Source organism: Heterocephalus glaber, unplaced genomic scaffold (genome assembly GCF_053883595.1).
Source record: "Heterocephalus glaber isolate CG9 unplaced genomic scaffold, H.glaber_assembly_v1.0 deba00001773, whole genome shotgun sequence".
NCBI lineage: Eukaryota > Metazoa > Chordata > Mammalia > Rodentia > Bathyergidae > Heterocephalus > Heterocephalus glaber.
Window position 1 is genome coordinate 5,575,890 of NW_028258463.1, and position 25,090 is coordinate 5,600,979.

The 25,090-nt window shown below is 43.9% G+C and overlaps 1 protein-coding gene and 1 pseudogene across 1 annotated transcript in view; one reads left to right on the forward strand and one right to left on the reverse strand.

The window, feature by feature from the left end:
• Ca10 (carbonic anhydrase 10 (inactive)) overlaps positions 1-25,090 on the forward strand; it is a 508,909-nt gene that overhangs the window by 458,997 nt on the left and 24,822 nt on the right. The window contains exon 5 of the mRNA XM_013077742.3: positions 24,199-24,294. Coding sequence (XP_012933196.1) covers positions 24,199-24,294 — 96 coding nt within the window. The remainder of the gene's footprint in view (positions 1-24,198; positions 24,295-25,090) is intronic.
• LOC147821017 (U2 spliceosomal RNA) lies at positions 11,721-11,935 on the reverse strand (annotated as a pseudogene).

Here is a 25,090-nt window from a genome sequence, read left to right on the forward strand (position 1 = left end):
AGATGTGCAAGTGGACAGGGCCACCCAGGAAGCTGCAGTTGTTTGGCAAGGCTGGTGTGTGCAGCCAGGCAGGGCAGGAAAGATGAAGCCAGAAGTCACAAAAGGCGAAACGAGCCAGGATGTTTCCCACTGAACAGAAGGTGCCACCACAGGGTCCCTAAGCCAGGGAGGGCAGTGTTTAGACTTTGCCATCCCAATGGCTGCTGTAGGCATCTGGCTTGGGAGGACACGAGATTGGAATCAGCAAGACAAGGTAGAAAGTTTTGCAATAGTCCAGGTAAGATTAGCTGAAGCCCTGAACTGAAACAGCAGCACTGGGAATAAAGAGGTCAGAGACCATTACACCCACTGCTAGAAATGTTACTGAACTCCAGAGGGATGAGGAACAATGTGGATCCCACCGAGAAGGAAGACGAGAGCCTCCCTGGACACCCATATTTATAAATGGGGAGCTGGGAGGGTGCTTCAGGAGTTGAGAGGGGGCACAGAAGGGGGCCAAATGCAGACAGAAGTCCAGGGTGGCAGCACAAGGAGCTGGGTTTGGAAGAAGCTGAGATTTGGAACATAAATCTCCATGATGCTGGTCAGTTTCCCTTCCCGAGACAGTGGTTTGCCAGCACCCACTGGGGCAGCCATGCAGGACTGCTTTGGGCTAGCCTGGGTCTCTGCCACCCGGGTGACCAAGGATCCTTCTTTCTATTCACTGAAGAAGGAAAATGAACACTAAAGACACTCCAGGCTGGGATGAGGAGCTTTGTTTTCTCATCCCTGCTCAAGCCAGCTCTAAGACCTAGAAAGCAAAGGAAGGCCTTGCACCTTCCAGTCTGACAGGCATTGCACTGGGGCCACAGGACTATTCAGCTCGGAGAGCCCAGAGGGAGGCACGTCTTTGGTCTCAGCCCACTGCAGAGAGGACACCTCAGTCTCCACCATGCCTAAGGCCGCCCTCCTGATGGCCTGAGTCATGGAATTCTTCCAGGGCTTCCAACCTGCAGACCTCGCTAGACGTCCCCACCAGGAAGGAGTCAGACCTGGACAACTTACTGTAGCTATGCAGGGGAGAAGGCAGGGAGAACAAGGGGTCTGACCTGGTTCTGCTCATTTCTGCTCTCCTGGCAGAGCTGGGCAGACCACGGAGGAATCATAAGCTTTTCCTACATTGCTGCAGCCCTTCGTGACATCCTGGAGAGGACTCTGAAAATAATGCAGGGTATCTGGGGCTCACTTCCATTTTGGCTTCCGGTGAAGAGCCAGGCTCTAATATTAGGCTCCCACCATTCAAATTCTAGCTCTTCAACTTATTTTTAAAAATGAGATAATGAGGAAACTGCTTAACCTCCTTAAGCCTTGATCCTCCATCTGTAAAATGGGGATGATGAAAATATTATTGGAGATGTAAATGCTGAGCACCCAAATCTGATTATTGCACATCATGTATTCATATTATATTACAATACCATAGCCTATAAACGTGACAAATATCAAGTGTCAATTCAAAAAAGGGTTATTACCTAACTTTCTAGGGTATTCATTAGGAAGATCAAATAAGACAATGCCTGTAAAACACAGAGTGCGATCCCTGACATCTAGCGTAGAACCTAGTTAATACTGGCTGTATCACTGCACTGACTTAAGCCAACAAACCCCCACCCAGTGTTAATTATTCATCTGTAAAACAGTGACTAAAATAATGGGCAGCTGCTGAAACTTAGCTCCATTATGGTCCTGTGTGCAGTGTGCACTGAGCCATCTTCATGATGGTGGTGCTGGTGGTGGTAATAGTAGGGTGTGTGTGTGTGTGTGTGTGTGTGTGTGTGTGTGTGTGTATTTGGAGGGAGAGGTAATAAGGAAAGTGGATCAGATAGTAACTTCAGACTCTTGAATGCCTGTTGCTTGTCTGGAGCAGTCTGGCCATGTGTCGTGCTTTAATTCATATAATCCTTAGAACAACTGGGAAAGTTGATGGTTTTACTGCCACCCTAAAGGTGAAGAAACTCAGGTTCTGAGAGGTAAACTCAATGCCCTGAGTGACACAGTTATTAAGTGGAAGCACTGGGGTTAGCTTTCTAACTTTTTCTACTGCTTATAGGCTATGGGTAAATCGTCGTAGTGCATAACATTATAATTTAAAGTGATGTAGAATCCAGATTTTAGGAGAGTTAAAAGAATTCAAAAGGAAGATGAGAGCTGATTCAATGCAGAAATCCCGAAAGCCAGCTAGGGAGGATGGTAATTTAGCAAGGTTTTTAACTGTCAGAAATGACAGCTTAAAAATAAATGGCTATGGGCCGAGGATTTAGCTCAGTGGTTCCGCTACCTGCCTTGCAAGCGCAAGGTCCCAAGTTCGATCCCCGGTACCCAATAAATAAATAAATAAATAAATAAATAAATAAATGGCTATTCCAGGTGGAGACAAACAAGTTGGGCAAAGGCCAAAATGTGGGACTCTGTGAGGTTTGTGCAGAGAGCAGCAGGAGGCCCCTCCAATACTGGGGTGCAAGTTGTAGAGCAGACTGGAAATGTTGGGATTGGTCTCTGGGGTCTGGAGGAGCATCCTTGGGAGAGCAGACCTGGAGGCGGGAAGCATCAGCAGCTGGAAAAGGCCACTCAGCTGGCCCTCAGGGGACAGTTAGTGTGTGTGCATGTCCATGGCAGTTCTGCTCCAGAGAAAGAACCTGAGACTCGCTGCTGACCCAACACATGTACAGCCAGCTCTCCCTACCTCAGAGCTCGGGATCCGTGGCAGAGGAAGCTGAGGCTGAGGGCCGAGGAGAAGGACATTACGCAGAATGACCCCTGTGCCTTTTTCCACACAGGTGACACTAAGTAAAATCCTCCAGTGCAAGAGGCCTCATCGCACAGGACTTGTTTCTTTAGCTACCCCCTTAAGTCTGATGGACAGCCCCAAGTCCATGCTACTGACATGACTGGGGACCACATAGCTTAGTAGTTAGCACTTTCTCTTTGGCTTCAGGCACAAGCCCTATAATAACTCTGTGACTTAGACACAGTGCTTAACATCTTTGAGCCTCAGTTTCCTTATCTGCAACTTGGAGGTGATGCTAAGGTTCTCATACATGGGGTTGTGAGAAGGTTAAATGAGATCATGAGTGTGAACTGGTTTGTACAGTCCTGGCTTACACAACAGGCTTGATAACATTCACTAGTGGTGGTGGTGGCAGCAGTGGCGGTGTTACTCACCATATATAACACTTGGAGACTTGGAGATAGTGTGGACAGGGCAGATAAGGCCAGAGAAAGACAGAGCTGGAATGGAGGTCATTCAACCCCTCCACTAGTGCCCAGCCAGGGAAGATGATTTCCTCAGGATCTCACCTGAGTTGGTGTCCCAGAGCTTCAGGAAGACAAAGGAATCTGGCCGGGAGGCTCAGTGAGGCGCTAAGCAATATCCAGGAAGAAAGGGATGCTCCTGTGGTCCAGAGAAGACCAGGTTTGACCCATGGGTCAGCCTTCTACCAGCCTTCTTCTTTTCTTGGTTGATGGCAACCAAGTCCTCCCAGCTCTCCAGCTTCCATACCTGCCTCTCTTAATTGGGAGCAAAATAATCCCCATCTGCCCATCTGATGTGACAGCTGACATCTGTAAGGCACTGGGGATCCTGCAAGCACATGGAAACCTCTCAGTAAATGGTAGCTACTGTGATTTTTCTAAAGCAAAGATCAGGCAAGACAGAATGGGTAGATAGAAGGAGAGAGGAGACATCAGATGAAAGAAGCCACTTAAACGGAAGACTAGAGATGGAAAATAAGTGTTTGGAAGAAGAGACCTGGGTTCAAGTCTAGGATTTATCGACAGCTAGTGAACTTGGGTCTACAGTTTCTCCTATCAGAAAGAGGGTTTCAAAGCTTCCTGGCCTGATTCACAGCAGGAAGTGTGTGGGTCCAAGGAGGAAGTAGATGTGAAGATGCACCATGAATGTGTGAACTGGTTTTCTCTCTTCTAGAGCTTGAGGCAGACATCTCTATCTTGAAACTGGCACTCTGTGGCACATGGCCTGGAACCGAGGGATGGGAATCACATTGCCCCTCTCACCCCAGGAATGCCCCCAGGCTTTGGCTGTCCAAGGGACAAAGGCCTCCTCCTCCTCCTCCTCCCCCCCCCTTTCCCCCAGCTAACCTAGGTCTATTGGAAACAACACTTGCCCTGGCAAATGACAGAGGTCCCAGATGGAGCCATGACATTTGGCGCCAACCCTTTGCTGAACAGTTGGACCTGGGGTTACAGGGACAGCGAGGAAAGAATGAAAATTGTGATCTGCCCTTGAGAGATTAGACCCAGTGGTTTCCAAGTAAAGTCATGGTGTGTCGCACTCTCAGAGAGAGCTTGGAATGGATACTGAAGTCTTAATATAGACTGCCCGCACACTTGTTCCCGAATGCTGTCAACGGAGTCCTCTCTCTGCTCCCCTCCCAGAGTATATTTTGGGAGCCTGGGACAAGGGCACCATCTGGGCTTCCCTACAGTACCGTGAGTAAAATGTGGCTTTCCTGCCTTCTGGCTCTTTCCCCACTGCCAGCCCCCACTCACCTCTTGGCAAGAGAATCAAAGGATCCTTCTGTAAAATGAAATCCACTGTTTTACAGGAGGGGGGCAGCTGGCTGCATCCTGCACGGAATTGGCACTGAGTGATCATCAGGCCGCACAGGGAGTGGCAGGAAGGATGCCATCACCCAAGGTCACTTGTGCTTAACCAAGGCCCTGCCACCTTCGTGAACATGCAGAGGGGAGCTGTGAGACATAATTCCTCCCATTTACAGCTCCCTGGTTAAAAAACGTAGGCTGGCGAGTAGGAGAGGACTGGGTCCCCAGGCTGCTAACTGGGGCCATCTCATCATCAGTCCTAATCACTCCCTCAGTGTGGTCCTCCCCCTCCTACTTGACAGCCCACCATCCTCTGGTATTTGGCTTCATTTCAAATCACACCACCAAGCCAGAATCAATGCGGCTCTCTCTCCCTAGATCATTCAAATTCATCTCTGAGTTATTGCTTTTGTACTTTTCCACCTCCGTATGGGGATTTTCTTGATATTTTTTGCCATTTATTTTCCAATAATTGGATGACCTGTGTCTTATTTCTTGGAAGAAGCTAATATTTTTCTGTGACTGCCAAAAGTTGTTTTGTACTTGTTACTCATCTTTTATAATCTTAAGTATGTTTCTGAGATTTTCAGAAGCCTGTTTGGGGGTCTCCCATTCCCTGAAATCTGCACTGATGTATGGTTTTCTTAAAAAATCACTAAGTAATTTGCAGTGGCTTTTATGAGCAAGTGCTTAGGCAGATATTCGAATTATTTTTAATTTGCTGAGTACTGGGGCATGAGATAAGTTTTTGAACTTGGGGTGATTTAATTCTGGGTTTGCAATGCCTGGTTCTCTAAGATCCTGGGTAGGATCTAGGAGGGAAAGAATAAAGGAAAATTGGCAGCAGCTGGAGATAGGATTCCCAGAAGAGCTGGATACCATAGTGAGAGAAGTGCTATAGTAAGGGGTCACTTCTCCCTACAGCCATTGACTGAGTGATCTGCCCCCAAACCAAATCTGATTCCATCACCATTGTCTGGGTCGCCATACACACCCTCTTCTCCATCTTCAAACCTTCAGTGGCTCTCCACTGTTCTTAAGATAAAGGCAACATTCTTACCAAGGTCCCCAAGAGGGGCATGGTCTCTCCCACCCTGTTCCTCCTGGGTCATTCTACCTCAACCCCACCGCCTTCCAGCCTCCAGCCTTTTCCTTTTACACATGGTCCTCCATGACCCCAGGGGACCTTTGAGCATATGTCTCTCTCTGCCTCTGCGATATGCCCTCTTTTCATCTCTGCATGCCCAGAATATTGCCTGGCACATGGAAAACACAAATGTGTCTATGTCAGAAGAATAAATGAATGTGGGCTTGAGTGGCAGTTCTCAGGTTTGGGATATTTTGTTTTGTTTGCTTTTGGTTTGCTGTGACTAAATCACCATCAAATAGAGGAACAGAGGCCACACACAGGCAGGCAGGCAGCCCATGACTGCTCCTGACCTGCACCCGTGTATTTCTTGACTGCTTTGCCTCTTTCTCTGTTTATACCACCAGCACGGCCCGTCATTGTCTATGCACGGCTCAGGTATAAACATGCTGCCTGCTCAACTGTGGTTTAAATATCTGGTTTCAATTCAATGCAACTCAGTTTACTTGGAGGGAAGCTCAGAAGCCAATTGCCTGTTCTTTCCACAAAGGTTTGTTTGTATTTTAGGAAAATCACAAAACCTTGTCTTTAAAAGTCTTGCATTTTGCAGATAAATACTCCAGGATCTCACAGGCTGCAGTGGCTCACCCACATCACCCAACTACCTAATGATGGACTTGCCACTTAAAACCCAGGGCCTTTGACTCACAACTCAGTGCTCTTTCTACTCTTCATCCCAGACTCCATCCATACGCACAGTGTTTGTGCATGTTTAACTGCTTTGAGACTGACTAGTATGCATTTCTCATTATGAAGCACCACACTTCATGCAATTAGTGTGCACAAAATCAAGCCTAGTTTTATGAGTGCTTTATCCAAATCACTCTGCAGCTTGATTTACAAGAGGAGAGAAACCCTCATCTCTTATCTAATAGATGCTGTGTTTCCATTGCCCATTAATGTGGCAGTTAGGAGAGGAGTCATTTAAAGTGACTTTCCAAAATGAACAACGACTGAACTGGGGGCTCTGGCAAGAGTAGGTGAGGATTTAACCTTTCCTTCCTCCTGTCTGGTCTAACAACAAAGCATAACTAAGTGTAGTCTTCTCTGTCACTCCTTCAGTGGGCACCTACTGCAAGCATTAATACTCATTGTCTTGGGTGTTTGACAGCTCCCTCTCCTTTTCAGTTTAGCTACATCCAAACTAGCAAGGCCTTGGCTCTTGTGAGTAACCACAAGAGGAAAAGCCTTACACCATAGTCCCCTGAGATGGCATCCACTTTGCACTCCAGGATTCACGTTGCTGTAGACCAGCCTGCCTCAGGCTCCCGTGGCCACACTTTGGCCCAAACTGTCCTGTGGTCACCTAGAGGCCACCTTTCTTGCTTATTCCCAAAGCTCAAATCTCAGGCAATTGGTTGAAGCTCAGTATTATTTATTTCTAGTGCAATTCAAAACTGAGGTCATTTTAACCTAGAGAATAAGAAAGAAGGAACTTATGAACAATTTCTACTGTGTCTAAGAAATACAAAAATCACCCATGACAGCAGTTAGAAGAGCAAACTGTTAAAGCCAGGTTCTTCCACAGAAATGAGAAATAATTCCACTAAAATGTGTGCTAATTTTCTACAGCTGTGACTAAATATAAGTATCCTTATTGAGATATCCACAGATCCTTTTTTCATCTTCACTCAACCAATGTACTAAATTTTATTGGAAAAGTTCTCCAAAGTTTATCTCTTTAACTCCTGAGGTTAGCTCTCCTTGATTATAACAAATTATTTCAGTATTGTATTAGTTACTTTTCCATCACTAGGACACAATACCTGACACTCACAACTTACAGGAAGAAGTTTATTTTGGCTCACAGTTTCAGGCCATGGTTGGCTGCCTCCAAGGCAGAAATGGCATGGTGAAAGGGCATGGTGGAGCTAAAAGTGCCCAACTCATGGCAGCCAGGAAGGGAAGAGTGGGGCACAAGAATACACCTTCCAGGTCACAGCCCAATGACCCAATGACCAGGTCCCACCTCCAGACACCACACACAGCTATGAACTAATCAATGGATGCATCCACTGATGAGTATAGCACCTCCACGATCCAATTACCTTCCACACGCATAAAAGTTTGGAGGGATGTTTTATATCTAAACCATAAAAAATGCAATATTGCTTTCCATTAGCTAGTATTCATTTAGGCTTTTGCATATATAATGGTAAGAAACACTGGCTTATCTGAACTTTACATGTCTCTTAGAATTTATTTGTCAACCTATCTTGCCCTAGACTTTTTGTTGGGTGTTTATGGGTAAGAGAAGTAACAAATGATTCTCGCCTTAATTCAAGTGAACTATATAATATTATACCTCTACAATGCTTAAAACAAAGTGGTTTTAAAGCCTTCATTAATACTATTTATATGGGCTCTGAAATTATCTCTTTGCTAACCATCTGTGACATATGACCTGACCACGTCAATAGACTGGTTTTCATCCATGAACCACCTCTTGCAGAGGGACGACAATGATGGGAAGGGAGGCAGGGCACAGAGTCATGGTGTCCAGTATATCTACTGTTTTCCCAATGCAAACTCAGGAAAGAAGAGAAGGAGAAAATCTTCTAAGCAGTGAGAGACAATAAGATAAACTAAGATACAAAAATGAGTCATCTATGGACTTTTCCCTCAAGAAAGAGAGTCCAAGAGTGTTAATGGCCTGACTCTGCTTTTCTCTATGGAATTTAGGACTCCTTTCCTCACTCTGGACCTCACATTTTCCTTATCTGAACCTCAGCAGCCAGACATTTCTAATAATAATCATTGCAACTTCCCATTTAATGTTTACTTTGTGCCAGACTCTGCATTTGAAGCCTACTTTATCTCACTCATGCACTTACTCTCATTTCCATGTTTTAGCTCATTTAATCAGCACAACTATTTCGAGGAAATAATATTATAATCACAACTTTGCACATGAAGAAACTGAGGATCAAAGAGACTAAATAACCCAGGATTTGAACCCAGGATGTTAGGCTCCAGGGCCAATGGAGTATCTTCATCCATGCCTCATGCTGGAGGCCAGGGGCATATAGGGTGAAAATAGGTGAAGGCAAAGAAAACCCGCAGGAGTGGTGAAGTCAGGGTGGACAGCATGTCTGTGAGAAGACCATTAACTAAAATCAACTGAGGTTCAAAAACTACCCACAGGCCCCACTGTTGTAGTCTCTTCCAGAAGGATCTGGGCCTCATTACAGGCACCACTGCCTGCTTTAGCTTTCAGCAGCTTTGTTAACGAGAAGTAGAAAGCATACAGATGCTTTGGAAGAGATCAGAGAAGGCTCATTTGGCTTCTAGAAGACAGTATTTCTGAATGTTTCAGGAGAAGAAGTAGCATGGGAGAAGCGTCCTGATTCTTCCCATCCGCCATCATCTATTTTGCTTGTTTATTTATACCCTGCCCAGTTCCCTAAAGACCATGTCGTTGATTGTCTTGTTCCATTCTCAGGACCATCCTCAGATGCAGTCTCATATTACAAATGAAGGCATCAAGGCACAGGAGGACAAGTGACAAGCCTGAGGTTACTCCACCAGCAGAGGTGTCTGAATAGGGCAGAGACTGGCAGTCCCCAACATCATTCTGCACCCAAATACATTGCTCTACATTACAGCTCAATGAAATGCACCACACTGTACAATCCAAGTTTTGTTCTGAGGGAAAAACACACTTCATTCCGGTTTTCTAGGTTGCTGTAATAGCCAGACGACATTTGAGAGTCTTCAGTCAATGAAATGATGGGCCCTTCTCTTTATTTTTATCAATAATTGCATTCTATGTCTTAAAATGCCAGAAGTCAGTGTCACTGAGCAGACCAGTGATAATTGCCAAACCTTAGGGTGAGAAAGTGGTGGCTGGTAAATATCAAACTGTGTTCTTGTCTACAGGCTGTGAGTGCACTTACACATAAAGACAAACTTGCTAATGACTTTCTATAAATAAGCTCTAGCTTATCATTGTTGTTCCAGCAAAAGCTGCTGAAATGTCATCTCCCCTCAAATACACAACACCTTCCCTTCTCTCTTTACTTATGAAGAAGTGAAATACTCTAAGTTACTGTCTCTGTGGAGCTGTGTGATCTCAGAAGAATTGGTTACATTCTCATCCTTTGTCTATTTCAGGAACAAATGGGGTAATGTGAATGAGCTCCCCAAAGAAAGAGTACATAGTATTCATCGCAGGACTCCTAAGGTCCAACATAGGATTTACCAAAGTAAACCCATGTGTTGATTATGCCTTGAAAACACTGGAAATGTCACACTGGTCATAAGGATCTTGTCAAGGGGAGGGAGAGGTTAGTGCTTAGGTTCCCTCTGCACACATCTTTCTCCTGTGTAGAATACTTACAGGAAATGCATGCCTTTATTCATCCTTCAGACTGAAACTAGCAGGGGTCTACAAACCACAGCCACAGACCAAATCCAGCCCTGCAATGTGTTCTTCTAAATCCAGTTTTATTGGAACTTAGCCACACCCATCCTATTCTATTTTCTCCAGGGCTGCTTGCTTGCTACAAAATAGGAGTAGCAGTCCCCATGGATAAATATATTTATAACATCTGAATCTTTACCGAAACTGTCTGCTGACTTTTGATTCACAATCTGACCCACCCGGGGGTGGGTGCATTTCTTTTCAAAGCACTCACCTCATCCAGGGCCTGGACACACAATGGGTTCCCCACATGGGCAGACCCCCCCAGTCTCCTCAGAGGACAGACCCAACGTGAAGGCAGGATCCTCAAGACTGAGCTCCACTTACATAACCCCGATTTCTGCAGAAGCTGAAAGCTCTATTATCCATTTATAGTATAAGAAGTATAAGTGTTGTGCCCAGATCGCGAAATCCCCAAAGACCACCAAGGAGCCAATTCCAGGGTAAACACACGAGGGTCGTTTATTCAAGCTCGAGCAGGGGCACTCAACCATCACCGACACAGCGGATCAGGATTGAGAGCCCCGAATTTCAAATCAGCAGGGTTTTTATTGTGGCTACAGCAAGGTTTGGGGATTTTCCATTTAGCAGTTACATGATTGGTTGATATTTAGCAAGTATGGGGTGTACATCAGGGGGGTTGAGGGGTGGCTACATGTAGATTTTATGGGAAAAAGGAACAATCAGCTCACTGACAGAATGTTCTATAGATAATGGGCCCGGGAGCGTCTGTTTTCTGGGCAGACACAGGATTGAGTTAGGAGCTGTGTCCTTTTTTTATCTGTTGTCTCACAGCAAGGACATTTTATCATTACATTATGGGCACAAAGGAGACTAGGGGAATAGTTGACTTTAGTGAAGTGGAATTTATGTCAAGGCCACTTTACTGTCTTATTCCAAGATGGAGTCAAATTTTAAAATGGAGTTAGTTAGGTCTCACATAAGTAACAAAAATAGTAAGAGCTAATTCTTGAGAGCTTACTATGGGTGATCAACATACATGGTAAATGCTTAAAAAAAAGTTTATTGCAATAAAAAAACACATTGCCATTAACCCTCCTCATAACACACCCCCTCACTTTGAACACACTTATCCCATCATTCTTGCCACTTTCTGAATGAGTTCTGGAAGTCCTCTTTCATGAGCGTCTTTATTTGGTGTGATCACAGCAAATGCTGCTGCTGAGTGCCATCCAATGGAAGAGGAGGCTCATAAAAACATTACAGCATGTCCTCATTCACCTCATTCATTAGATCTGGTGTGGTGCAACTTCTGGCACTTTCCCAAAGTCAAAATGATCAGGAAAGGTCAACATTTTGAATTGATTCAGGACAATTGATTTAAGTCAGCCGTGACACCACAACTAAAGAAACTCATGAAAGAGGATTTCCAGTACTCCTTCCTAAAGTGGCAAGAACAATGGGATAAGTGTATTTAAAAGAAAGAGTGGTATTTTGAAGGGGACTGATGGCAATGTATCTTTTACTGTAATAATTTTTTAAACATTCACTGTACTTACCAATCACAGCTCAAGGCCAGGGATTTAGTTCAGTGGCACCACCACCTGCCTCCCAAGTGCAAGGTTTTGAGTTCAATCCCCAGTACCAAAAAAAACAAAAAACAATCACAGCCCAAACATACTGGATTCTCAGCCATGTATTTTACATATAGTATTCTATCCCATATAATCATCTCCATAGTTCTATTAAACTGATAAGAACAGATACTATACTTGGTCTTCGCCAAAAGGCTGAGAAGCAATCACCATGGTTCTATAAAGCAGGTAGTGTTACTATCCTTATTTACAAGTGAGAGGCTGGGTGCCCCAAGGGCACTCAGGGTTGATGCCAGACTTTGCAATTCACACAGTTCCCCTGTGATATTGAGTGTCTTGGTTCCCATTAGAGACATCTTTTGAGATTTCTTTCAGTTCTTTATAGGCTCAGCCAAGAACATCACTCGCCCTATCCCTGGGAATATCACATTTCATTGTATGACCAAAGCCTGCCTTGCTTCCTTCATTCATTTTACAGTTGTTTCTGCCTCACTACCGTTAGTGTGCACAGGTATAGTGCTGGGACCTGGGGATATCAGATACAGTCCTTGCTCAGATGAAGCCTAAAGTCTAGTGAAAGAGTGAAGTCTAATCATTCACATAGTGAATGAAGAAATAAACTGTGATCTGTGTTGCAAGAGAAGAGTACAGAGTACTATGAAAGTGGAAGATGGCGTAACTCTCACCACATAAGCTTTGAGCTGAGATCACGAAGAGTCCAAAAAATAGGACTCACATGTGTCAATACCAAATAGTTTCTCTAGTGTGAGAAACTGAAAGTGTAAATAAGGATTAAAATGATTAAAACAAATAATTGATCATTTGAAATAGGAAGAAAAGGTCCAAAGAGGTAGGGGAAGTGGGAGGGCAAGGAGAAAGGAAAGAAGAGAAAGGAAAAATTATGAGGAAAGAAAAAAATGGAAACAAAGCCTTTGTAAATAGGGGAGGGTGAAGTGGGGAAGGGAGCACAGGGAATAGGAAAAAAAAAAGAACAAAATACATCCTGTACAGGTACAAAAGCACCCTATGTAAATGTAAACATATTGTATACCTAAAATGTACCAATAAAAGTATTTAAGCAAAAAAAAATAAAAAGAAGAAGGAGGAGGAGGAGAGGAAGAAGAAGTTCACAAACAGGAATCAGCCACAGAGAGGAGGGAAGGTGTTTCAAGTGGAAGGAACAGAATGCGTGTAGGCTCTAAAAAGGAGGAGTCCCACTGTGTGAGGGAGACAGAAAGATAGTCACTGTGGCTAGAGCATAAGCAGACATGGGCAGAAGAGCCAGGGGCCACAGAGAACTGTGCTCAGGTTTGGGTCTTTATCTTACAACAGGACATGGGAAGCCACTAGGGTTTCTAAGCAGGGGAGAGGTGATGGGCTTATCACTCTGAAGGTCAGGTATGGTTTTGCCTTATGGAAGGCAGTTCTTTTGAGTTACTAAGGGGCCTCTGCTAATGGACCATCATGTAGGGGAAAGGAGAACTAAGACGTGTGTGCACATCAGATCTGAGAACACAGCCAGCTGCTCTCCCAGGCTACAAGGTTTGAGCAAGCAGTAGCTGGCACATGCTGCTGAGTCACCTCACTCCTGCAAAGGGAAACTGCCTGAGACCTGTACGGGAGAGGCTGCTTCCAACTGAACCAATGACAAGGACACTCCACTGTTGACTTGGAAGCTTGCTGGCCACAGGTCTGCCAACTCAGCAAAGATGAATCGTCACCTATTAGCTTGAAAATTGAGCTGCTTGTCTCCAAAGGCCAATGGTTTTTAGCCTCCTCATGTCAATTATAGGCCACAGGAGAAGCTTTGCCTGTGGTGCTAAGAGAAATCTTGGACATGAATGCAGTTTTCCATCACCCTGAATGCAATCCAGACCTCCCTACCTTGGCCTGCTGGATTCTTTGTGGTCTGTCCCTGCCCTCCTAGCCAATTCTCCTCATACCACTTTGCCTCACTTAGAAGTTCCTCAGTAAGCACTTACTGGGTAGATGGACGGATGGATGGATGGATGGATGGATGGGTTAATGGACAGATGGACAGATGAGTGGATGGATGGATGAATGGATGGATGGATGGATGAACATATCATCATGGGCAGAACACAGCCCCTCTCTGATCTTCATTTTCTTCATTTTAAAAAAGTGGGGGGCTGGTCTTGGTTTTCTAAAGCCTCTTCCAGGACTAAGACTCTTTGGCATTCAGAATTAGCAGCCAGTCAGCAATACTTGCCAACCTCTCCTCTGAGTTAAATTCTATGACAAACACCACAGCTAGAATGATGAATAATATCTATGCCCTTGAGATATTTGCCCAAAAGTAGAGACAGACCCAAAGAAAATAGTTTCAAAATAACATGGAGCTTGAGACTGAACTCTCTAATCATAGGAACTGTGCACAAGCCCAGCTCTAGCACTTCCTTGAGCAAAATATTTCTCAGACACCTGGAATTCTTTGAGAATTAAATTAGATAATGTTACTACCAGCATCATCTCTGGCACAAAGAAGAGCTCAACAAATTTTGGGGTGACATCAACAAATGACGACAGTGACAAACTTTGACAATAATACTCCGCTCCCATATGACTGAACCCATGGTCTATGGCTTAAATTTTTTCTGATCAACAGGCACCCGTGTCATTTTAGTTATAAAATGTTTTGAAGTTTTATCAGTCATGATTGTCCACAGAAACTACAAGACATGTTCAGTGATATACATGAGATTTATTATGGGCATTGCCTCAGAAGATTATGGAAGGTAGGAAATGTCACACATGGAATCTGTCAACTGGGAAACCAGGACCCTATAACCATGGCTCTCTGTCCAAAACCAAAATCCTGAGGTCTCTGGGGATTTAGGAAATACTTGCTGGTATAAGTCCTGTGGCCAAAAATCTAAAGCCCCAAGAACAAGGAGCTGCAAAATTCAAGGACAGGAAAAAATGATTGTCCTAGCTTAAGAAGAATGAATTTGTCCTTCCTTGGTCTTTATGTTCTCTGCAGACTATATGATGCCTGCCCACACTGGCAAGGGCAGATCCTCTTTGTGGTCTACTTTTGCAAATGTTAATCTCTTCCAGAAATGCCCTGGCAGATACACCAAGAAATAATGTTTTACCAGCTGTCTGGGCACCTCTTACCCTAGTCAAGCTGACACATAACATTAACCGTCACAAACTTCCCTCCTAGATGAGGATGCCATGGGAACACAGATGGGCCTGGTACCCAGTGTCAGTGGTTCACAAAGGCGTCCTGGAGAAGGTGAGGCCAAAGCTGATCTGCAAGGTAAAGAACAGTAGGTGAGGCCTCCTCTGCCTCTATTTTGCCCTTCTCTGTGGCCAAAGAGATCTTCCAAAATTACACATGGGATCAACTGATGCTTTCCATAACACCAGCAACTTCCTGTTGCACTTGGAATAAAATCAAATATCCTATGATCTACAAAGTCCTATGCAAGCTGGTCCCATCTTGAGCCACCTTTGCCCTTCCCCAGCCATTCACACTGCTTGCTTTGCCTCAGGCTCTGTGCACTGGCAGTGGTCTCCATGAACATTTTGCCTCCCTCCCATCTCCCCATGCCTGGCTCCTCTCCATTATCAGAACACAGCTCAAGGTCACCTCTCCAGAGAAGCCCTCAACAAAAACACTACCAGATGTTGCTTTCACTTCCACACACAAACATTTCATTCTTTCTTCTGCTGCCTTTCACCTTATAAGCCAAAATCTTGTTTTGTTTCCTTCAAAGCACCTGCCAGTATCTTAAACTGTCGCCAGCTAGCTTTGGTTCTTGCTCTAGTAGAAATAGAAATTAAAAGTGAAGCACACATTTTTTCCAAACCCTTAAATAGAAAGTTAGAGGGAAGATAAGAAAGAATTCCAGTACCCCTTCTCCCAGCACACAGGAGGTGAGCTGCTCCCAGGGCCCAGGAGGAGGCTTTGGGGCTGAAGTACCACCTCCTGCCAAAGCGAACAGGAGATGAGCCACGTGGGCGTCAGCAACACACTACCCCACCCCCTGTCAAAATGAGAAAACATGTAAACAAGCCTCAAAACCAGACTTCCAGATCACCTAAAGCAAACCCAAGGGGAAAGGAGATGGAACACTGATACGCAACCACCTGGACTCCCTGAACTGGCAACAAAAGAGGATCTGGAAAAAATAAAATCAGAAATAATTTCTAAGATAACAGCAGAGATTGTGCCCATAGTGCAAGACATGATTAATAAATCCACAGAAGACACAGATTAAAAAAATAGAGGAACTGAGGAACATGATGGAATCCCAACATAGGAAACAAATGGAATCCATAAAACAGATACAAACAGATTTCCAGGAGATTAAAAACCCCATTGATGGGCCGGGGTTTGAGCTCAATGGTTTTGCCACCTGCTGCACAAGCGCAAGGACCCGAGTTCGATGCCCAGTACAAAAAAAAGAAAGAAAACTCCATTGAAAGCTTACACAGCAGAATGAGCCAATGTGAGGACAGAATTTCAGATATAGAAGATAAGATTGCAATTAGTGACCAGGAAAATAAAAATTGCTTTAAAATAGTAAGGGACCACGAGAAATCAATCCAGCAGCTGCTAGACAAGGCAAAGAAGAATAACATAAGACTGATAGGAGGCAATGAAGAAACAGGAGAGAGAGCAGATGACATAAAAAACTGTTCACAGAAGTGATGGCAGAAAACTTCCCAAGGAGGGGAAAAGAACTTGACATACAGATAAGTGAGGCATATAGGACTCCAAATAGCCTTGATCAAAAAAAAAACTACACATAGGCATATAATTTTTAAGATCCAGAAACCCAACAGAAGAACAAAATTCTACAAGCAGTCAGAGAAAAGAAACAAATCACATACAAAGGAAAGCCTATCAGAATCACAGCCGACTTCTCAATGCAAACTCTCAAGGCTAGAAGAGCTTGGAGTGACATTTCAAGCCCTAAAGGAAAACAGTCTCCAACCCAGATTGATGTACCCTGCAAAACTATCTTTCAAAATTGATGGAGAAATAAGATACTTTCATGACAAAGAGCACCTTAAGAACTTCATGAATACCAAACCGGCACTCCAAAAAATTTTAGACAATATCCTAGGAAAAGACAATGAGGGTCACAACCCCAGGAAGACCAGCAGAATGAATCTGTTGGGTGTGACAAGAAATTAAATGCAAAAGGGAGAATTCAACAAAAAGAAAAAGTCATGACAATGATAAGTCAATATGTATCTGTACTGGCTATTTATCATCTTCTTATGTCTACTTTTTAATTGGGTTGTCTATTAATGAGCTCTAAGTGTTCTATATATATTCTGGTCTTAGGTTATATGTATTATAAATATGGTCTGTTTAAGGACTACTTTTCATTTTCTTAATGATGTCATTTAAAGTTCTAAGTTTTGATGGAATCTCACTTATCAATTTCTTTCTTTTATACATCATGTTTTGTGTATCCTAGGAAATTCTTGCCTACCATAAATTCATGAACATTTTCCCTTATAATTTCTTCTTAAAGTTTTATAGTTTTAGTCTTTCATATTTAGGTTCACAGATCCTTTCAAGTTATTTTTATGTCTGGAAATAAAGGGTTAAAGTTAATTTTTTATATACGGATACCAGGTGTTCTAGTACCATTTGCTGAAAACACTATCTTTTCCTCTGCTCTTGAATTGACTTTATGTTCTATAAAATGTTAATGTTAAATAATCTTTCAAAACTCAGTGGACCATATATGTGTGGTTCTGTTTCTAGATTCTCTATTTTATTCTGTTGATCTGTATGTCTTTCCTTATGCCAACACTGCCTTGATTACTGTAGCTTTAGATGAAGTCTTAAAATTAGGTAATAAATGTCTTCCAACACTGTTTTTATTTCTTTTTACTTTTCTAGGTCCCTTGTACTCCTACATAACTTTTAAATTTCAATATCCAATTCTTCATTTATAACAAGTATATGGAGACCGGAATTTTTATATATATATCTTGTGTTTTCTAATCCTGCTAAATTCAAATACAAGTTCTAGGGGCTCCTAGAGATTTCTTAGTATTTTCTCGGTACATTATCATTTCATCTACATATAAAGATTTTACTTCTACCTTGCCAATCATATGCTAATTGTGTCTTTTTGTTGCCAGACTATTTTGGTTTGGGCCTATGTTTCAAAGTGTAACGGACGGATGAAAAGTAGGCATACCTGCCCGTGTTCCCCACCTTAGGGAGAAAGCATTGTATCTTTTCCATCTATATAAGGCATTTTTGCTGGAAATATGGAGTTCATGTCTTATCTGTTGAGAAGTTTCTGTTCTACTTCTAATTTCCTGATAGCTTTTACCATGAACAGCTGTAGAATTTAGTCCAATACTTTTTCTGCAACTACTGACAGTATCATATGGCTTTTTCCTTTCCTCTGTTAAAATGTTACTTATGGTAGTGGATCTTCCAGTGTTGAACCGACACTGCCATCTCTATAATAAAACCACTTTCTACGTACTGCCAGATCTGATTTCTAATAGTTCGTTTTGTTAAACAAATTTTTATCTATGTTCGTACATTTTTCTTCTATTATCTTTATCCAGTTTTAGTATTACCACAATGCTGATTTCCTAAAATGTGGGGAGAAGTGTTCCTTCTTTCTTCTGCTTTAAATGTTTGATATAATTTATCAGTTAAAATGTATATGACCTTGTTGTTGTCGTGACCCTGTTGTTGTAGGTTTTCAAGCTAGGAATATACTTTCTTTAATAGGTTAATTTTGTATTTCCTACAGAGTTAGTTTCATTAATTTGTCTTCCAAGGTACTTCTTAGAAGTTGTCAAATTTATTTCAAGAAAGATTTTTGTAATATGCTTTCTATGTCCTTTTAAATTCTGTAAAACCTGTGGTAATGTCCTCTAAATTTTGATATTGTAATTTTAAAAATGTATAATTGATATTGTGTAATAGGAAGAAAAGGTCTAAAGGAGTAGGAGAAGTGGGAGGGGTAGGGGAAAGGAAAGAAGGGAAAAGAAAAAATATGAGAAAAGAAAAAAATGGAAACAAAATCTTTGCAAATAGGGAAGGGTGGAGGGGTTGAAGGGAGGGCAGGGGAATAGGGAAAAAAATAATAACCAAGATACATCATGTAAAGGTACAAGATCCCAATGATGAATGTAACTGTATTTTATACCTAAAATGCACCAATAAAAAAAAAAAAAAGAAAGAATTCCAGTTTAGGTAGCTGATACAAGGGTTCAGACTGTCCCACCTACAACAAAGCAGGAGGTCAGCTTTTAAGGATTAGGTAGTGGGCTGTGGTCCAATTGATCACTATCTCAGTCCTGGGGTCATGGTTCTGGAATCTTTATGGCTGAGGGATGGTTTCATTCCCCGGAAATGATTGTCTGTCTGTGATGGTCTCAGTCATGTGAGGATCCATGTTTCCTGGAATCCAGGGGAACACAGGTTTAGGACAGTGGCCAGAAGCTTCTGGTTGTAGCTGAATGACCCTGTAAACCTCTTTATCTTGGTGTTGTCAGTCTTACAAGGAAGTGATACCAAGTAAAACCAGGGCTAATCAACCCTATCTGGCCAGCTTTCTAAACGATCAACATACCCCTGTGCAGACCTGGGAAGAGTTTTGACCTAAGATTTATAGTAACAAAGAATATCCAATGAAAGCTAGACTGCTTTTAGTCACCTCATTGGCATCTGTAGATCCAAGTGAAAGGTCATGGTTCATAACAAAAATGGTTTTTAAGTCCCTGGCTGTCCCGGGAGAAAACACAAATCTCATCTGTAATGAGCAACGGGCAAGGGCCCAGGATTCTGCCTGTTCCCCCTCCCTGTGGTGTCCCTAAATCTGTCATGACGGTGTCAAAACCATGTCGTGGAGGGCAAGGACTTTATCAAGTTTAATCCCAGTTGGCCTTGGCATATTCTTGGCCCTCAATGGCTTACTGAACAAAAAAATCCCAGGCCAGTGTAAAGGACAGGGTGAAGCAACGCTTCCAGGATCACAGCACAAGGTTCAGGTTACTGTACAAGGTTCAGGCTAGTGTGACAAAAGGTCAAGTCACTTCAAGTCACAGAGGACTTAGACACGGAGAATGCATTGGATCTTGGCACCTGCTGTCATCTTATCTCCTAGTTTCTCCATTTTTATATTTCTTCCTCTAAGACTCCCATTTCTCAGTCTTGATTTTCTAGAAACCTGTAGGAGGACACTCCTCCAAAATTAATAAAAAGGCAAGATTATAACAGAATTTCCAGTAATCCAGGTTTAGCTCTTTCTGACAGTAATTTCCAACTAGGCTGGCAGAAGCCCTCAGGGCATCTCTTTAATGAATAGCTAAACTCAGTGTTTAATTCAAATGTCATCCTCAGCCCCCAAAGAGTTTGTTCTTATAGCAGTTTCCAGATTATGCCTGTGGTCTTCATGGCCTCTCACACCTGCTCAGAAGGTTAAACAATCACTTACCAATTCCCTATTATTTCATGCCAGACACTTTGATTACATTAAACTGCAAAGCTGAGGCTAAGCTAAACAACCTCTAGAACCCATCTAAGTTATTCGAAACTCAGACTTTGTAGGGTTTGCACTTCAAAGTGCTGTCTGTAAATGGCTGGAAGTCATCCACAAGCATTGCTTGCAGAATCCACCTGCCCATCTGACATTCTTTCCCCAGCAGGGTGTGATTTGCTCATTGCTGCTCCCCAAAACCAAGTTCACGGCAGGACAAGTAGCAAACCCCTTTCCACCAGGCCCATCCCTGCCCTGGCATGTCTGGAGTGGTCAGGGAGCATTGGAAGGGCACCACCATGATGCCAGGCTGGAGAAGAACAGGGGCAGCCACTGCAGGACCTCACCTGCCACTGACAGAGAGCTAGGAGGTGGAGGCAGGTGGGAGAGCAGCGGCACAGTTGCATGGCTAAGCCCTGTGGTCAGTGCTCAGATGAGGGCAGCCCCTGTTATCTCCCTCTTCCTCTTGATGCCCAAATTGCATCCTGACAGGCGGAACAAGACCCCTGGCCACTTTGGAGCTGCTTCCTGGGCTTTTCTGTTGTTCCTGGAGGTTCTGTGGCCTGGGGACTCTCTTGGTGCCTCCTCACTGCACACATGTGTGCACATATGCACAAGCGCGCGCACACACACACACACATACACACACTGTAAATTGCAAAGTCCCCTGACAGCGCTTCCTGAGGGGCCACCACCTGAAATGACACCTTCCCCACCTCTAGTCTGTTGGCCTGCTTCGACCTGCCCTCCTCCAGTCCCCGAAGATCCTCTCCTTCTCCTGCTCACAGCCCTCCGGCAGCTGATAGGCCAGGCCTCCTAAAGTCTGACCCAGCCTGTCTCTCAGCACGTGAGTCATGTACACCCAAACGGAGGAATGAACAGCCAGACAAGATGGGGTTCTTCCAACCACTCAGCAGTATCTGCTAAATGAGCTGCCAGTCTCTGGGAATGTGTAAGAAGGCAAATGTTGACTCAAGCAATCCTGTCTGGGTGGGGCTCAAGATACTGCTTTTCTGAAGAGCTCCCAGATGCTCTGACTGTTGGCAGCCCCTTGACCAGACATTGAGTAGAAAGCAGGATGTCATCTTATTAACATCCGGGGAGGGGCCTAGGGAGATAAGGGCCTCATTCAAGATCATGTTAGCTATTAAAAAATCAAAACATCATTTTCATGTGGTTCAATCTAACACAACAGGCTGTCATCAACCAACTGCAAGCTCATGCTATCAGGGGACAGGGAAGCTTCACACCAAAGTCCTACATGTGTTACCTTGAGCTTGAAGCAGAGCACGATCTCACCCCTGGATGCACCCATAGCTTCTCAGAGGCCCTGTTCTGGACAGAATCTCACCCCCTGGGGCAGACTTCCCCTTGCATCTTTCTGGCTTGCAAGTTGAAGAGAAGAATCCCTCCCGCATTGCCTTCCTCTTCCCTGCTCTAGTGTCCCAAGCCTGCTGCAATTTCAAGGTATTCCTGGAAGCACCAGCACAGGCCCAGCTTGCTTTGCAGACCACCTGGATCAGGCGGGAAGGCCCTAGCAGACGGCAGCATGGGCCTCATTCTCATTTGAAAGCCCCAGCACTGGAGAGAAGGTTATGAGTGAGTGGAAACCCACAGCTCCTGGTTCCTCCCATGGCAGCATTCTCCAGCTACCAGAAGTGCTGGTTGTGCTGGGAAATGAGGTCAGGGGATGGGTGAAACTGAGTCTTGCACAGCAGAGCACTCACCAGCTCCTGTCTCAGCTGCACTTCTGATGGCAGAGGACCTGAGGCACAACCATCTGTTCTGTCTATTGGCCAAACTGACAAGAACCAGAATCAGAAAATGGGAAATTTCAGGAGCTGCAGTACCATGTGCCCTTCATGAGAAGTTTTCTATCAACTGCAGATGTTTGGGACATCTCCAGGTTCAAGGTGCCATCCACTGCGTGGGCACTGATGGGCTGCTGATTCCCACTGAGTGTGATCCATGGTTCTCAACTTCAGCCACCTCAAGCTGCAGCACTCTGAACAAACACCAGCTCCTGGTTCCTTCCCAAAATCAACTAACTCAGAACTGAAGATAGGTGGGCAGGCGGGCACAGGTAGGCTCTCAAAGCAGCACCGAGCAAGCTGCAAACCACTGTGTGAGAGATGTTATCTTCCAAGTTCAAGGACAAGCACTTTCCGAGCTTCTAAAGTTGCTTTTCCTAATTTCTAAAACTTCACTTCTTTTTTAATGCAATACAGCATGTTGGCAATAACAAACACTCTCTTCAGGACACAAATCACTTTTACATGCACTGCCTTAGATTCTCAAATCAGCCTGTGGAAAGTGCTTACACCATTACAGAAAGACATATGATGCACTTGCTGGGACGCTGTTTGTAAGAGACAGAAAATGGAAACAACCTGAAAGTCTGTGAGAGGGTGGTTAAATAGGTAGGCTGTTCATGCACTGGAGAATGCTATAGGTATTAGGAATACTTAGCTAGGTCTAAATGCATGAACTTAAAAAGATAGCTACAATGTACTCTTTTTTTTTTTTTTTTTGGTACTGAGGATCGAACTCAGGACCTTGCACTTGTGAGGCAGGCAGCAGAACCACTGAGCTAAATCCCCAGCCCTACTTTTATATTTTTAAAAGTCAGCTTCAGAATCATAATTGTACATGATTCCATCTCTATGGTTTTTAATCCCCATTTGTGTGTGTGTATATTTATAAGCACAAAGGAATAGCTGGGAGGATACACATTAAAATATTACTGGTCATATTGCTTGAACTGTGATCAGAGAGAGATGAAGGGGAGGGTCTATCTCTATTTTGTAAGTCTATATTTTTAATTTATTACAAAAATTACACTTCTGTATTGTTTTTAAAAATCTTCTCAAACAGCATCCCTGAGACAAATTCCAGGAGATAATTATACCCATTTTTCAGAGGAAGTAATTGAGTCTCAGTGGTGTGGAGTAACTTGATCATATGGCTAAACATTGGTGGTACATCAGTTTGAAATTTATGTATTTTCTGTGTTTCACAAGTTTTAAAAGGGGTTGTGTATATGATATATATATATGTATACAAGTGTGTGTATCTATGTATGAGTACTCCTCAGCCATAGAGAAGGATAAATTTGAGGCATTTGTAGGAAAATGGATGCATCTCAAGACCATAATACTAAGTGAAATAAATCAGACACTGGTTCAATATTGCATGGTTTCTCTTATATGAAAAATGCAAAGTATAAGCAATTTAAAGAGCAAAATAAAAGATAGATGATAGGGAACAGAGAGGTCAGCCTTGTGGAGATAAGAAGGGGATCTAGGGATGGGAGCAGCCAGGAGGAGGAGGAGGGGAGGGAGAAGTAAAAAGGATCCAGATGTGATATGTATGGCCCACACTTGCTTGGTACACAAAGGACCCGACAGGCAGATGCAGGCCCTCACTGGAGGAGGAGGAGGGAATGGACCTGAGTCTGAGCCTCAGCTCGCTGGAGTCAGAGTCCCCTCCCCTCTGCCCAGGGACACTTAGCTGCTTCGGTTGCCAACAGCTCCCTGCTCTCCCAAGGCTGCCAGGAAGATTCACTCGCTGCCAGTGGTAGCTGTTGGTGCAGCCAAGAGGGAGGGCAACAACCCCTTCAGGGCCACCCCTTTCCTAATAAGGAAAATTCACTTAACACGCTATAAAGCAAACGTCCTGGGAGGGAGCCAGAGCCAGACGGGCACCGAGCTGACTAAAAGCACGCTTGTTACCAGAAAACATTTGCAAATATGTACAGGGATCTTGGCACACGCATCTATGTCTATATGTGTGTGTGCATTTTACACACAAAGACGCACACTTTTCTATGCCTCTGAAATCCCTTCCAGTCCAAGCTGGTCTTTTCTAGGTGCTACTCAATGTACTGTGCAGTTCACTCTTACAGGGTGCATATTGTATACCTTGAACCTCTGGATGCCAGATGTTCTGATTCTTGTTTTTCCCTCCTACCAGGTGCAGCTCATCCACTATAACCATGAGTTATACACAAATGTCACAGAAGCTGCAAAGAGTCCAAATGGATTGGTGGTAGTTTCTATATTTATAAAAGTAAGTCTCTTGCATTCCTCCATTTCTCTCTTCCTGCCACTCCCCAGCCCAGCCAGAACATCAGTCTAGCATCTGTTAAAAATATTTAAAAGGGTGATGTGGACAAGCGTTCATGGTGAAGAAAGCCGCAGGTCTCCTGATTTCAGTATCTACAAGATCCATAAAAAATGGGTCCCTGGCCACAAGGTGCAGACCATGGGCACTGCTGCAGAGCGTCAGGGCCTAAGCGTCTAGGCAGCTTCTGTCCTAGAGAGGAAAAGGGCTCCAGGCCTGGGACAAGCTTAATGCCGTGGAATCGGAAGATTGCAATAGTAGGAAGGGGGTGGCCCTACGGTGTCCCCTAGGGCTGGCAACTCATGGCCCATTGCTCTACTGCCCCTGGGAAGCCCGGCATGTCTGAGATGTCCCTCCCTGCACAAAACAGCTGCTCCTGGCTTTCCACGGGGGCATCAGCCCGTCCCTCCCTCACGTGCTACCTCAGGAGCATCGCAGGCAAAATGAGGCCATGTCACCCACGCAGGATTTAGGACCTGCTTGGGGAGCCAGGCTTCTCCCTAGCAGGCAGCAACAATAGCAGCCAATTTCCAACCAAAACAGTTCTAATTTGTTCTTTAAATTACATTTGGGGGGAGGGAGGGTAAGCGAGATGGAGGTGATCAGAGTATGTTACATGCATGCATGAAAATACTACATACTGAACCACAGTTTGTGAAATTAATATCCACTGATAAAAAAGTAGATAAAAAACACATTTTGGCAGAAGTAGAGTGAAGCAGATATACCAAAAATATTAATA